Below are 16424 nucleotides of genomic sequence, written 5' to 3'. Positions count from 1 at the left end.
CATAGGAAAAATAAAAAAACAAGAGTGAAAATTGCAGGGAAGTGTCAAGGATTATTTTGTCTTACCGGGTTCTGGAATGATTAGCTGTCCACTGGTCTGCACATTCCCAACATCATTCTCTGCCACACACTGGTAAAAACCCTCATCTGACTTCACCAGACCTAGTACCCGGAGGTTGCTGCCACTCTATAATACAAAACAAATAGACAGAATACAAAATAATTTAACAGTTACAGCAAAATCTTTGCACTCTAGAAAGAAACCAAATAGAGTCATGGTGTCATAGAGATGTACAGCATGGAAACAGATCCGTCGGTCCAACCTGCCCATGCCGACCAGATACCCCAACCCAAACTAGTCCCACCTGCCAGCACCCAGTCCATATCCCTCCAAACCCTTCCTATTCATATACCATCCAGATGCCTCTTAAATGTTGCAATTGTACCAGTCTCCACCACTTCCTCTGGCAACTCATTCCCTACACGTACCACCCTCTGTGTGAAAAAGTTGTCCCTTAGGTCTCTTTCATATCTTTCCCCTCTCACCCTAAACCTATGCGCTCTAGTTCTGGACTCCCTGACCCCAGGGAAAAGACTTTGTCCATTTATCCTATCCATGCCCCTCATGATTTTGTAAACCTCTATAAGGTCTCCCCTCAGCCTCTGATGCTCCAGGGAAAACAGCCCCAGCCTGTTCAGCCTCTCCCTATAGCTCAAATCCTCCAACTCTGACAACATTCTTGTAAATCTTTTCTGAATCCTTTCAAGTTTCACAACATCTTTCCAATAGGAAGGAGACCAGAATTGCATGCAATATTCCAACAGTGGCCAAACCAATGTCCTGTACAGCCGCAACATGACCTCGTAACTCCTGTACTCAATACTCTGACCAATACACGAAAGCATACCAAACGCTTTCTTCACTATCCTATCCACCTGCGACCAGGAGCTGTGAACCTGCACTCCAAGGTCTCTCTGTTCAGCAACACTCCCTCGGACCTTACCATTAAGTGTATAAGTGTGTCGACTTAGTTTGTTTTTTTTTCAATTGAGGAATCACTATTTACACAAATAAATTCTGGATAGGTTGTTAAGTTAAATAAACAGTGAAGGTACAGCTAAAAGACAACAGATCTTCATACATGCTGTCTCTTTTTCTGAACAAAACAGGTGGAAATCATGCCATTTAGTGACTGCACCCATTCTGTGCAGGTATTGTGTCTGCTACAAGTGAGTCACTGGATCCACAGTCTTATTATTTCAGCCTCTCAGACAGCTTCTGAAAACAGAGCTTATAAATGTGTATTTAAGGTCTAATGCCCGCTGGTGGACCTGATGTAAAAATTATTAATGGGCAGCCAAGCCTTTAATCTGAAAAGTTTTTCTGAACTTGGATTGGGATAAGCGCTCACTTCCAAATCTATAATCCTGATGATTCCTCCCTGCTGTCCTGCTGACTCTAACCCTATGTGGCATTTGCTGCTGGCGTGGTAGATGGCTCACCAATGATATTTCACATGCAGTAAGTGGTCTTTGAGAGAATTCCTGCCATCAGCAGAGTAGACGAAATGTAGATGAGGCTAAAGGTCTCAAAAGTCTGAAGTCAAATGCTATAACATAACAGACACATATCAAAAACAAATTTAAGTAATTGAACTGTTTTAAAATATGATAAAAATTTAGCACTACACATGTACATGAAATGGCTCAGCCTGGAGTATTATATCTGGACCTAATCCTCAGCTAGACGTTTTATTTGGCATCCTCTTCGAATCTGATGTAAAGTACTTTTGTCAAGGACATTGAAAGCATTACAGGCAGCCATAGCGTCCTGTCATACAAAGCAACTTAATTACAGAGGACAATAGAAAGATGGAAGGATTTTAAGAGCAAGTGTATCAGTAACTGTCAGAACATCCATCACTGATGGTGGCAACCAAGATGGAGAGAGACAAGAGGCAGGAATTGGAGGAAGAAAAGTACTCGGCTAATGTGAGACATCGAGATAGATTCATACAGTGCAGAAAGGTCCTTTGGCCCATCAAGTCTGCACCGACATTTCAACCATTAAAAGCACACTAATCCCAATTGCCTGCGCTTGTCCCATATTGTTGAATGATATGATATTAGAAGTACTGATCCAAATATTTGTTAAAGGTTGTAAAGTTTCCGCCCTCCACTACCTTCCCAGGCAGCAGATTCCAGATTGCACCATCCACTGAGTGAAAATGTTTTTTCCCCAAAATCCCCTCTGAACCTCCTGCCCCTTACCCTAAAGCTATGCCCTCTTGTGATTGACCCTGCACCCAAGGGGAACAACTGCTGTCTATTCATCCTGTCCATACCCCTCATAAGCTTCTATACCTCAATCATGTCTCTTCTCAACCTATTCTGCTCCAAAGAAAAAAACCCAAGCCTATCTGGTCTTTCCTTATAGATGGATTTCTCCATCCAAGGTAACATCCTGGTGAACCTTCTCTGAACCTCCCCTAGTGCTACCGCATCCTTCCTGTTGTGAGGTGAGCAGAACTGTACACAGTACTCTACTTGTGGCCTGATTAATGCTCTGTACAACTCCAACATTGCCTCCTTGCTCTTATACTCTGTGCCATGACTGATGAAAGCAAGTGCCCAAATGCTTTCTTAACTATCCTATTTACGTGCTCTGCTGACTTCAAGAATCTGTGAATAATTACCCCAAGATCCCTCTGTTCCTCTAACCAACTAGTATTTAATGCCATTCATTAAATACTCCCTCATCTTGTTTATTTGCTCTGCAGTGTATCACCTCGCACTTATCAAGGTTACATCTACTTTTTCCTGTAACTTACAATCATCTTCTTTGCTATTGACCATTTTATCAATCTTCGTATCATTTGCAAATGTGCTTAATGTTCCCCCAACATTTTCATCTATATCATTTATATATTTAACAAATAATAAGTGTCCCAGTACTGATCCATGTGTTACACTCGCACTGGATACCAGCCTCCTGTCACTCAAACAGATTTCTACACTATCTTTTGTGTTCTATAACTAAGCTGAAAATGTGTTGCTGGAAAAGCGCAGCAGGTCAGGTAGCATCCAAGGAGCAGGAGAATCGATGTTTCGGGCATGAGCCCTTCTTCAGGAATCTTTTCCTGTTCTATAACTAAGCCAGTCTCTGATACATCTTGCTAAATTTCTCTAAAGCCATCTGCTTTAACCATCTCAATCAGTCTCCAATATGGCACCTTGTCAAAAGGGTTTGCTATATAAACTACATCAACAGAATTTCCCTCATCTACACACTTAATCACATTTTCAAAAAATTCTAGCATGTTTGTTAAGCATGACCTCCCTCCGACAAAGCTATCCCTAATTAACCCATGGTTTTCCAAAAGGATATTAATTTGCTCCTTCAGAACTTTCTCCAATAGTTTCCCAATCACTGTCATGTGACTCACCAATCTGTAATTTCCTGGTTCATCACTACCACTCTTCTTAAAAGTTGGACCACATTAGCTATCCTCCAGTACTCTGGCACCTCTACGTGGTCAGAGAGGAATTCAACATCTGTGTTAGAGCTCTAGCAATTTCCTGCCTTGCCTCTCACAGCAGCCTGGGACACAATAAATTCCAACCAGGGGATTTGTCTAGAGACAAAAAAAAATCTGCAGTTGTTGGAATCCAGGGTAGATAAGCAGGAAGATGGAAGAAGAGAGCAAGCCAGGCAGCATCAGGAGGTGGAGTAGTCAATGTTTTGGGTGTAATCCTTCTTCAGGATTGGAGGTGGTTGTAAGGGGAGCTGCAGATAAAGGGGGTGGCAGGGACAGGATGGTGAGGTGGGGACAGGTGAAGACAGGTAGAGGGTACGACCTGGTTGGTCGATGGAAGGAATGAATCTGGTTGGTAGCCGGAAGGAAGGACGAATGGAAGGGAGGGGCTGGGAAGGGAGTCAGGGGATGGAAAAGGAGGTTATTTGAAATTGGAGAACTCAATGTTGAATCCTCTGGGCTGTAGACTGCCCAGGCGGAAGATGAGGTGTTGCTCCTCCAATTTGCAGTCTGGTTCGTTGTGGTATTAGATGAGGCCAAGGGTGGTCATGTCGAAAAGGAAGTGAGAAAGGATCTGTCTGTTTTTAAGCTCAACATAACTTCCCATTTCTTATATCAAACTGTGCCAGTTCCTTGTAGTCCCTTTTCCTGAATTCCATATGTACATTCTCCTTTTCCAGAGTGAAGACCAAAGAGAAGTATTCATTCAACACACTTCCAATAGCTTGTGGCTTCATAGACAGGTTGTCCCTCTGGTCCCAGTGAGCCCTCCAATGCTGCCTGACCTACTGTGCTTTTTCAGCACCACTCTAATCTAGACTCTGATCTCCAGCATCTGCAGTCCTCACTTTTGCCTTAAACGATCACCAGTCATTTCGCTCTAATGTCTCGTAAGACTTTACCTCTAATAAAGACCAAAAGAATTACGGATGATGTAAATCAGGAACAAAAACAGAAAATGCTGGAAAAGTTCAGCAGGTCTGGCAGTATCTGTGGAGGGAAATTAGAGTTAACATTTCAGGTCGAGTGACTGTTCCTCAGAACTTAGAACTGTGTTGGGCCACTCGACCTGAAAGGTTAACCCTGATTTCTCTCCACAGATGCTGCCAGACCTGTTGCGCTTTTCCAGCAATTTTTGTTTTTGTTTTGGCTTTAGCTTTACATTTATTTGAAAATGAACATGTACATTGGACCTCCATTTTGAAGTCTTCAAGTCGAGTCAAACTAGAATGCATCATTCACACATTTTGCTGACTTTTTTTTAACCTCTGGCCTCTGAACTCTATCTGAAATGCAGGAACCACTCAACTGTAACAACTTGGGCCTGGGTGTTTGAGATGGTAGGGTTTCCCAGCCTGACACTTGTACCTCAGTATAGAAGAGATCATCATTGATGCTGGGTGACTTTCACCGTTATTGGTTGGCGGTGGCGCTTCCACCTGTCATATCGGAGGATTTCTCATTTCAGGGAGCTGCTAGCCAAAATGATCACCCAATAGCCCTCCAGACCAAGCAGCAAGAGTCAATGCAGTGGACAAGACAAGCAGCATTAAGACCCTGGGGTCCAGGTAAATGTGAGGGTCACAGGTTGGAGAATGAAGGTGATGCCTATTGGGAAGTTTAGGGATGGGATTGGCAAGCTGGCATGGTGGTGGCGGTGTGGCCACCTTAGAGGCTACACCTTGTTAAGTGGGCAGAAAGGGTGGTCATGTGGATGGAGTCTCCTGATGTTGAAGGGAGCTGATTGATTTCTGCATGCCCAAGGCCTGAGCAGGCTTGCTTCCTGGATACTTCCCCACTTTCTGCCGAGCTCTTCCCATCAGGCTGAGAATTAAGTCCTAGGTGGGAATCAGCCTTTAATGGTCACTAATTGGCCACTTTGGCCCCGAACAGATGTAGCCTTGCCTGTCCCACTGTAGAACTGTGGACAGGTCAGAGCGGGCTGGAGGACAAGTGGGAAGGCGACCATGGGGAATTTTGCAAATCCACCATGTAAAAATGTAGCCAATGAATCGTGGAATGGTTACAACAAAGGGGGAGGCTATTGATCCTATCATTTTCATGCCACATCCTGCAAGCAAATGCCAGTGAGTCTCACTTTCCTGCCTTTCCACATAGCCCTCAAATTACTTTTTTTTCCCATTATATAATTATTCCGCTTCCTTTTGGAAGCCATGATTGAACCACTAAAAAAACTTCTGCAGGAAGGAATTTGGCAGAATAATCACCCTCTGGCTGAAGAAACTGAGTTTAAATTTAAGCTGCATGGTAAAATTTGAGGCCAATCAGCAGAAAGTTAGGTTCGGCCTATAGACTGCGAGGTCAAAGACATTACGACTACTTCCGGATCTAATTCCTGCCACTCCCTCTCTAAAAGCACTCTGAGTGTGTCTCCGTTTTGAAGGCTGTGATGGTTCATAAAGGCAGTTCATCTCTATTTGTGAGCAAATTCAGAGAGACAATAAATGTTGACCAAGCCAGCGATTGCCAAATCCCATGAATGAATAAAAGAGAAACCATAATGTGGAGTAAAACATGGCATTGTACTAAAATGTAACAAAGCAAAACCTTATGGGGAATTCAAGCCATCAACATGAATCCTGTTTCAGAATCTATCATGAACTACTTGTCCATTTGCCAGTACTTTCAAAGTTCTTCTTAAAATTAAAGAAATATGTCAGTTTGATGACGATTAATTCAAACTACACAGATGAAAATGCAAAACAAGAAATCACAGTTAAGAAAAGTGAAATAGGATGCGATCTAATGTCCTTTACAGCTGAGTAAACAGTTTATCTAATGGGAATCAAACTTGGATTATGTCCAAGCCATTAACATCACTGTTGCTCTCTCCAGCTCATAGTTAAGAATGAAATTTTGGCTGGATGCCAGTGTTTCTATTGTCCCACTGAGAAATGAATCAGAGCTTTGCTGAGCCCAGTCTCGCCTCGCATTTCTGCCCTGGCAGTCAGGACTGCTTCCTGCTATCTCTAGCGACGCTGTTGTGTGAAGGTCCCAGCAAGCTGCCAAATTAAAGAGCAAGTGCCACAACTGGGACTTCAAAATCATGTCTCCTACTTTGCTGAGACCATTTTCATGGCGTGTAATTTTACAAGCACTAAGAATCTTCCACTATCTCATGCCTTATGTGTGAGTGTGTGAACTAGAGCGATTCAAAAAGGACAGCTCATGGCCACCCTCTCAAGCACCTTGGGATGTGCTGAGGTAGTGAAGTGTAATGTGCTGCTTAAATGCAAGCTCTTTTTTTAATACAGTCTGAGTTTTTTGAACTTTTCACATCATCAAAATGCTTCATAATTAATTAATAAACGTGAATACAACTAAATTTGAATGTGTTTATGCTGAGAAGCGACATTGGCCTTGTCGGCTTATGAAAGTTACTTACTGAGCGACCTTTTAGCAGCAATGTCAAAATGAAGGCAAATTGTATTTCTTTTTGTCTTTCCTGATGCTATGCATTAAACCATTACATCAACATGCATAACATTTTGTGCATACATGGACAGAAAATCCAAGGGAGCGACACAACTCTATTTTCTATCTCTTAGCAAAATTTCTGTCCATCGTATTCTTGCCCCTTTATCCAATAGGTTTTAGTTTTGTTAATAATTCTTCCAATGGGGTTTAGCTATTCAAAGGAGAAAGTGAGGACTGCAGATGCTGGAGATCAGAGCTGAAAATGTGTTGCTGGAAAAGCGCAGCAGGTCAGGCAGTATCCAAGGAACAGGAATTCCTGAAGAAGGATTCATGCCCGAAACGTCGACTCTCCTGCTCCTCGGATGCTGCCTGAACTGCTGTGCTTTTCCAGCACCACTCTAATCTAGACTCTGGTTTCCAGCATCTGCAGTCATTGTTTTTACCTGAACACTAATGCAAAGTATTAATTTGCAATCTCAGACATACCTTCTTCCTAGGTCTCCATGTTGATCTCTAATAACACATTACTCTTCTGATAACCATTGTATTGTTAATATCACTCAAGAAAGCCTTTGCATTCTCTTCTGCTTTGAGCCACAGTACATAAACAAGCAGTTTTGCTCAGAATCAATAATCAATGCCAATGTTGTTCTGGTTAATTTAAATTGAAGCAAGACCAATGGAACAAGTCAAATTGAGCTTCAGCAGTGTTCGTTTCCCCACAAATCATGACAATGTTACTGAATAATATTGCTTACCACAATCTGAAAGTAATCACTGGGAATGACCACCTCTCCATTCTTTATCCATCTCACAGTAGGGACTGGCTTTCCACTAACTGCACATTCAAACTCAATGTCCATACTCTCATAAGCATAGAGGTTGGAAGGACGCTTTAGGAAGCTTGGAGGAACTGTAATGAAAAGATACAAGGGTAATTAGTTGAAAACAAGCAACAGCAATCACAACTTACGGCACCATTAATGTAATCAAACCTTCCATGGTGTTTCACAGCAACACAATCACGCAAAATTAGGTAGACACCAAAGCACATAAGGAGATATTAGATATATGTTATTACATTAATCTGGCAGGTAAAGCTAATCTTAGTCATGGTGCAGTGAAAATACCATTTCATAAAAATCCATCACAATCACTGATGTCATTGAGGGAAAGAAATCTGTCATAGTTACCTACATTTGCCTCCAAACTGATAACAATGTGGTTGACCAGAAACAGCCATTTGAAATAGCCTAGCGTGCTATTCAGTTCAAAGGCAATTGAGGATGGGAAAGAAAAGCACATGCTGGCTTTATCAGTTATACTCATGCCCCTGAATGAATAGAAAATAAAAAAGTTAACCCTAAGCTTCGTGAAATTTCACAGCATGTCCTACAGGAGGTGAAAGAGTTAAACAGGCAGTGAGGATTCAAAAGCTAACTCTAGAATTTAGATTAGATTAGATTAGATTACTTACAGTGTGTAAACAGGCCCTTCGGCCCAACAAGTCCACACTGACCCGCCAAAGCGCAACCCACCCATACCCCTACATTTACTTCTTACCTAACACTACGGGCAATTTAGCATGGTCAATTCACCTGACCCGCACATCTTTGGACTGTGGGAGGAAACCCACGCAGACACGGGGAGAACGTGCAAACTCCACATAGTCAGTCGCCTGAGTCGGGAAATGAACCCGGGTCTCAGGCGCTGTGAGGCAGCAGTGCTAACCACTGTGCCACCCTCTAGGGACTTAATAAATCAAAAAAAATAAAACTTAAATAACAATGTGTAGAATCACATCAACACACACACACACACACACACACACCACCTCCTGTCCCACGTCCACAAAGTTTCAGGGCGTAAAGAAAACGACAATCTGCACTTGATGGAAAACTAATATTTCTTTCAGGTTTTGCCCACAGGGCAATTTTGACACAACATGCACCAGTGATTTCTTGATAAGCCTGTATCAGTTTCCTGCTATTTGTTTCCATATGTTTTACGTTGTTGCATTGCATTGGGATACAGTTGCCAGGTTAGCCTTAACAAACAGCACAAACTGAATGGCCTCCTTCTATGCTGTAAATAGCTGTGCGAATAGAGGAACACTGAGAATAAGGGCCATACTGATCGAAATTGATTTCTAAATAGTCACTGCCCTCATTTGCTTTTTTAATCACATTAGAGCCATATGTAAAAGTAGTGCACACAGGAATATTGTAAAATGCCTAAAAGATTCAGAGATAAACTTTGCTTGGCAGGATTTCTTACACACAGAATTTTTTATTTATTTCTCCATCTTTTATTTCACTATGGATCATTGTCTTTCTTTCATTTTTTTTTACATTTCAGTGAAGGTTTCTGGAATGGGGTTTTGCCTTTTTCATGATTTTCACTTCTGTAAGTTAAGCATGAAGAAAATCCAATGAAGCAGAGATGACAAGACATGTCTTCACTTCACCAGGAGATAATGTTAAAAATTACCCACCAAGACACAATTTATTTGAATTGGATTATGCTTAATTTAAGGATTTCTATACACTGCAGATAGTAACAAAATCTCTTCACCACTGCCAATTAATAATGAATTCTCCAATTCAATCTAAAGAAAACCAATTCAATACACTTTAAAAATAAAACCAATATTTTGCACAAAATTGATTACACTGTCTCTGGATAACAACTGACAGTGAATTAATGCTGAACACATTGAGCTATAACAAATGGATAATTAGGTAATATTTTATGCTTGGAAGAGGGATTCTGCACTGTCCTTGGACAGGTAAATGTTTATCTAGTATCATCTGTACATTTAACTAGACAGATTTATTTAAAGAAGCTAGCATTTTCCTGAAAATGTCTTCGGGAAACCATTTGTTTTCTGAGGGAATTGAGAGAAAAATGGTACATCATGGTGACATTGTAGCCACAATTGACACAACAGCAACTTGACAGGTAATTCCTTTTGTGCAGTGTTTTTTTTTCACTCACAAAATGTGGGTGTTGGTGGCAGGGCCAGCATTTATTTCTCATCCCAAGTTGCCCTTGATATAATTGTAGTGAGCTGCCCTCTTGAACTGTTGTAGTCAATTAGTAGATTATAGTGCTGTCTAGGAGGAAGTCTCAGGATTTGACCCAGTGACACTGAAAGAAAACCAATACTTCTCCAAGTCAGGATGGCAAGTGGCTTAGAAGAGAACTTGCAGCTTGTAGTGTTTCCATGTATCTGTTGTCTTTATCCATTTGGATGGTAGTGGTCGTGGGTTTGGAAGATGCTGTCAAAGGAATTTTGGTATATTTCTGCGGTGCATCTTACACTTTGCTGTTGGTGGTGGATGCTGGTGGATGTAAATCAATCAGGCTGGCAGCTTTATCCTAGATGGTGTCAAACTCTTGAACCCACGCAGGCAAGTTGTGACTATTACATCACACTTATACCAATATACTGGCCAATTCAGCGGACAGCTGGAACTGACAACTGGAAGCGGCAGAGACAAACCGCTATAAATGCCGGAGGAAAGATCACAGAAGCGCTTCACAGGAGGCTCCCAAGCACTGAGGATGTCACCTAGACAGGGGATGAAACGTCTGCAACACAAATTCCCAACTCGGCGAACAGAACTACAACAACGAGCACCGAGCTACAAATCTTCTCACAAACTTTGAACATCACACTCCTGACTTGTGTCTGGTAGTTAGTAGACACGTTCTGGGGAATTCAAGGCTGAGTTACACACTGCAAGATTTCTAGCTTCAGACCTGCTCTTGTAGCCACTGTATTTATATGGTAAGTCCAGTTCAATTTCTGCTCAATGGTAACCCCAACGGTGTAGCTGATGGTGGCGCCATTCAATGTCAAGGAGTCATGTTAGTTTCTCTCTTGTTGGCAACTGTCATTACCTGACACTTGTGTGGTATGAATGTTACTTGTCACTTGTCAGCCCAAGCCTGAATATGGTCCAGGTCTTCCTGCATTTGGGAATGATCTGCTTCAGTACCTGAGGAGTAATGGATGGTGCAGAACACTGAGCAATCATTAGCAAACATCCCCACTTCTGACCTAATGTCAGACAGAAGCAATTGCAAGTGGTTGGGCCAAGGGCAATACACTGAAGAACATCTGCAGAGATGATCTGGAGCTGAGATGAATGACCTCCAACAATCACAACCATCTTCCAAAGTGCCAGATATGATTCCAATCAGTGGAGAGTTTTCCATCTGCTTCCAATTGAATCCAGTTTTGACTGATGCTGCACTCAGTCAAATGCAGTTTTGATGTCAAGGGTTTTCAGCTTTACCTCACCTCTGGATTTCAGCTCTTTCATCCATGTTTTAGCTAATGGTGTAGTGAGACCAGGAGCTGAGTGGCCCTGGCAGAATCCAAACTGAGAATCACTGAGCAGGTTATTACTGAGCAGATAGCAGATAGATTAGAATAATGGGGTGGTAACTGGCCCGGTTGAATTTGTCCTGGTGCTTGTGTATAGGAATTACTTGAGCAATTTTACATATTATCAGATAAATGCTAATGATGCAGATGAACTGGAACAGCTTGACTAGCGGAGTGGCAAATTTTAGAGCATAAATTTTCAGTAGTATTGCCCGAATGGTGTCAGGGTGCACAGCCTTTTAGAAGCCAATGCCTTGAGCACCTCCTTGACGTCATGTGATGACCGGCATCTGTGATGTGGACACCGACGTTTTACACACTGTCCATATAAGGTGACAGAGCCACAGAAGACAGTAAATCCATGAGGTAGGGCAACATTTAGAGTGGAATCTTCCCACTCACTGTACAATGTGGGAAATGGCTGGGAAAGTGGGAGAATTATGTGATAGCAACAGAAATGAGATCTCTGACATCAAGACCAAGAAATCCAATTTTCCAAACAGCCAAAACTAATTAGTCATAGAGATGTTCAGCACGGAAACAGTCCAACCCTTCAGTCCAACCCATCCATGCCGACCAGATATCCCAACCCAATTTAGTTCCACCTGCCAGCACCTGGCCCATATCCCTCCAAACCCTTCCTAATCATATACCCATCCAAATGCCTCTTAAATGTTGCAATTGTACCAGCCTCCACCACATCCTCTGGCAGCTCATTCCATACATGTACCACATACTTTGCCCCTTTTATATCTTTCCCCTCTCACCCTAACCCGATGCCCTCTAGTTCTGGACTCACCCACCCCAGGGAAAAGACTTTGTCTATTTATCCTATCCATGCCCCTCATAATTTTGTAAACCTCTATAAACCTCAGCCTCCGATGCTCCAGGGAAAACAGCCCCAGACTGTACACCCACTCCCTGTAGCTCAAATCCTCCAACCCTGATAACATCCTTGTAAATCTTTACTGAACCATTTCAAGTTTCACAACATCTTTCCGATTGGAAGGAGACCAGAATTGCACGCAATATTCCAAAACTGGCCTAACCAATGTCCTGAACAGCCACAACGTGACCTCCCAATGCCTGCACTCAATACTCTGACCAATAAAAGAAAGCATACCAAACGCCCTCTTCACTATCCTATCTACCTGCAACTCCACTTTCAAGGAGCTATGAACCTGCACTCCAAGGTTTCTTTGTTCAGCAACACACATTAGGATCTTACCATTAAGCATATAAGTCCTGCTGAGGTTTGCTTTCCCAAAATGTAGCACCTTGCATTTATCTGAATTAAACTCCATCTGCCACTTCTGATTGGCCCATCTGGTCAAGATCCTGTTGTAATCTGAGGTAACCTTCTTTGCTGTCCATTATACCTCCAATGTTGGTGTCATCTGCAAATTTACTGAGGCCTTTTTGCATGCATTAACATCACACTATTAAATCTTTTCACCTTATTTATATCCAGTTTCCTATTCTCCCATCTGCTGGCTTGAAGCCAGATGGTGACAATTCCTCACATGGAAGTCAGAACAGTAACCTAGCAATTCTGACTCATCATTTGCTCTTCTGTACATGAACCTCAGCATCAGTCACCAAAATCTCAGGCTGTGCTCCACCAGCAGTGACTGCATACACTCGACATCCACCAGGACCTCCAAGTGTCCATTGACAAAGCCTGGTGCCAGTTTCTATCTGCCAGACATGTCGGGGCAAATGACAGCATCCGAGCAGAGCACAACTGGTGCTTGATTGGGTACACAGCTGTTCTTTAAAGATGACGCCAGGAATCTCTGGAAGTCCAACATAGTTCCATCTGTAGAAAGTTGGACAGTACAATGAGCGGGCAGCCATACAGGTGTCATACTGTATGCTGTGAAGATAATCAGGTGAGTTTGGAAAGATAGCATTAAAAAACCTGCCAGGGCTCACAAAGAGAAACCCTCTATGAAACTTGACAAAATTGGCACCTAGCCATTTCTGGTGAAACTCAGCCCTACTGTTAAGAGGTGCCAAGCCAAACAATTATGTTTCATCTTCTTCTTCTCCTGGTTTCACCATATCTGTGGTAGTTGCTCAACTAAAACCTCAATGATCACAATTAATTAAGTTTGGCCAATGAAGAAACATAATGAAGGTCCAGTAAATCACTGAACTATTCTGAGATTCTATTAGGATTGTTAAATTGAGTTCTACATAAGGGAATGAACTAAATGGACTGTATGACTTTGCCCATTGGCATTTATCTTTGTGGAATTAATCTGGCAAAAAAACCCATTTTTGTTTCTGTTATTGTGTCATATTACATTTGGTGTTATCACACTGAGTTTGGTATTATCAGACTGATTTTACTTGTTTTGAACCGTAAGCCCCGAATGCAAACACTAGATCACTCAGAGACAAATCTTTAAAATATTTCATGAGATTTCTTTACAAATAAGTTCAACTGGGAGCTCATCTAAGTTCATGCAAAGCATTTAGATTTGCCTTATCCAAGTCAAATTTGAAATGTGTTCCTGAGCTTATTTGTTCAATTGGAAACCCTGGGAGACAGATTGTATGAATAGTCAGCAATGACCAAGGTTGATATTCAGGCAAACACAAGGGATGCAACAACTATCATTTTATCCTCCTTCTTTCTCAGTGTTCAAAGGCCCCAAACACTTCAACCAGGTGAAGCAGCAATTTGCTTGCACTTCATTCAATTTAGAATACTGAACTTGCTGCTTATGCAGGATGGGCTTCTCTACACTGGGGATAGTAAATGCAGATTGGGTGAGTGCTTTTCAGAACACCGTCTTTCAGTCCACTAGTATGATCCCGAGCTCTGAGCAGCCTGTTGTTTTACTTCTCCTATTTACTGGCACTTTTGATCTTTGAAGTGCTTCAATGAAAATCAACCCAACATTCATAGCTTTCTGAATTCAACAATGAGTCTAATTTCAGATCGTAGCCTCTGCCTCCATCTTGCTTCATTTCAAGTCATAGGGTGATAGAGTTATACAGCATAGAAACAGGCCCTTCAGCCCACCATATCTATGCCGATTAACAAACACCAAACAACCCTAATCTCATTTGTCTGACTTGATCCACAGCTTACTGTGCTCTGGCATTTTAAGTGCTCCAGGACCATCCCAGGCAGCACATCCCATTTTTCTACCACCCTGTGGGTGAAATATTTGTTCTCAGATCTCTTCTAAACCACTTGCTTCTTACCTCAAACTTAAGATCGCTGGTCTTAGACACGTCCGCAATGGGAATGAGATGCTCACAATCTACACTGTCTATGCCTCTCCTAACTTTGTAAACCTCAAACAGATTCCCCCTCAGCCTTCTCACAAACCCAGCCTGTCCAGTCTCTCCTCATAATCGAGACTTTTCATTCCAGGCAATATCCTGGTAAATTTCCTCTGCCCCACTCCAATCCAATCACATCCTTCTGATAGTCTAGCAACCAGAACTGCACACAGCTCACCAACTGTGGCCTAACTAATGCTTTACAAAATTGTAATGATTCTTCCTTGCGCCTACATTCTACATATCATTGTGCACATCCTTTCCTTATTACATCTCCTAAAATGTCACACCTTACTCTAACCTGGGTTATATTCTATCTGCCATCACTCTGTCCAATTTACCAGACTCTAGCCTGAGACCATTCTCTTCACAATCAACAATATCACCAATTTTGGTTTTGCTGCTTTCTTTGCCTCTCTCTTGCTTCTGTTTTATTTCCCTCTCTTATGCTTCGGAGGCAGCTACTCAGCAACTCTCTATTCACACCTCCCTCTGCTCACAGGTTTTGTTTCTTTCTTGTCACATTACTACTTCCTTTGTCCTTGCACTGACTTCAACACTGGGCAAAGCTCAGAGGCAGCTCCAGGAAGTGTGGAGTGTCTTACAGTGATTAAACAAGATATGAAACTCAAAGGTCCTATCACAAAAGATAATTAATTCCATAAAAATGTATGGGAAGGAATTTTTTGGGAGTTTTTAGAAAAACCACGTGGAGAAACTTCATTTTGGCAGCAGGTAGGAAATCAATTTCCCAATGGTGAGTTAAATCTTTGCTGTAATGTTCCCAGACATTTTCAGGTGAATAGAGTTTCTTGGTCAGAAACCTACTTTGCATTCATTAGTGTGTCATGAATACTTACGAACACACCAACCCACCGGAATTACGTTCACAGTCTTCACTTTGTGAGCAAAAAGTGAGAAACACGTCTGTTCAAAAATGAACTACATGAGGCATGCACCTTATGGGATAGACGTCTGCGTCCGAAATTCAGTCAGCACAAAATGTTTCATTTATTTGGCTCCTGCATTACTAAGATAAAGTGAGGGCTGCAGATACTGGAGATCAGAGCTGAAAAATGTGTTGCTGGAAAAGCGCAGCAGGTCAGGCAGCATCCAAGGAGCAGGAGAATCGTTGTTTCGGGCCTAAGACCTTCTTCAGTATTCCTGAAGAAGGGCTTGTGCCTGAAATGTTGATTCTCCTGCTCCTTGGATGCTGCCTGACCCGCTGCGCTTTTCCAGCATTACTAAACCATTTTTTTCAGCAGACACTAACAGTGTTGGGGGTGACAGCTCCCCATGGGGATCAGCTCCTGTGAAGTCTCAGCCATACACAATCTGGCTCAGTATTGTTAAACAGCGTTAGGCCAAGAAGCCTGCCCAAGCAAGACAACCACATTGACTGAAACCAGCAAACCTGACAGCAGCAAACAAATAGGGTTCAACTCAAAAGGGAGCACAACTCAAAAGGCGATCTATTGCAGTGATAACCTCCCAATGCGGATTCCCCTTGTTTGGAGAATGATTGATGAAGTAGACAGTAGTACATAGCCTTGTAGCACACAGCAGATCATTCATTGTCTTGGCCTTCCTATAGGTGCTGACCTTCCATAGCCACCACTGTCAAACTGCTTTTGTCAGTCAGGATGGTGCCTCATTGCCCACCCTTAGAAAAAGCACTTCCCTTCTCTCCTGGATGGCCTTCGGAACATCCTGTAGGAAGGCATCACTAAAGCATGGTGCTGCTTGCTGGCAGGT

General features: G+C 42.3%; 1 protein-coding gene across 1 annotated transcript in view; it reads right to left on the bottom strand.

Moving 5' to 3' along the window:
• Positions 1-16424, bottom strand: part of dcc (DCC netrin 1 receptor) — a 990886-nt gene that overhangs the window by 475939 nt on the left and 498523 nt on the right. The window contains exons 6-7 of the mRNA XM_060825544.1: positions 7732-7886; positions 66-186 (exon numbers count right to left, since the gene is read on the bottom strand). Of these exons, the coding sequence (XP_060681527.1) occupies positions 66-186; positions 7732-7886 (276 nt within the window). The remainder of the gene's footprint in view (positions 1-65; positions 187-7731; positions 7887-16424) is intronic.

This window comes from Hemiscyllium ocellatum, chromosome 1 (genome assembly GCF_020745735.1).
Source record: "Hemiscyllium ocellatum isolate sHemOce1 chromosome 1, sHemOce1.pat.X.cur, whole genome shotgun sequence".
Classification (NCBI taxonomy): Eukaryota; Metazoa; Chordata; class Chondrichthyes; order Orectolobiformes; family Hemiscylliidae; genus Hemiscyllium; species Hemiscyllium ocellatum.
Note: the sequence above shows the minus strand (reverse complement) of the source record. Positions and strands in the feature narration are given on the sequence as shown.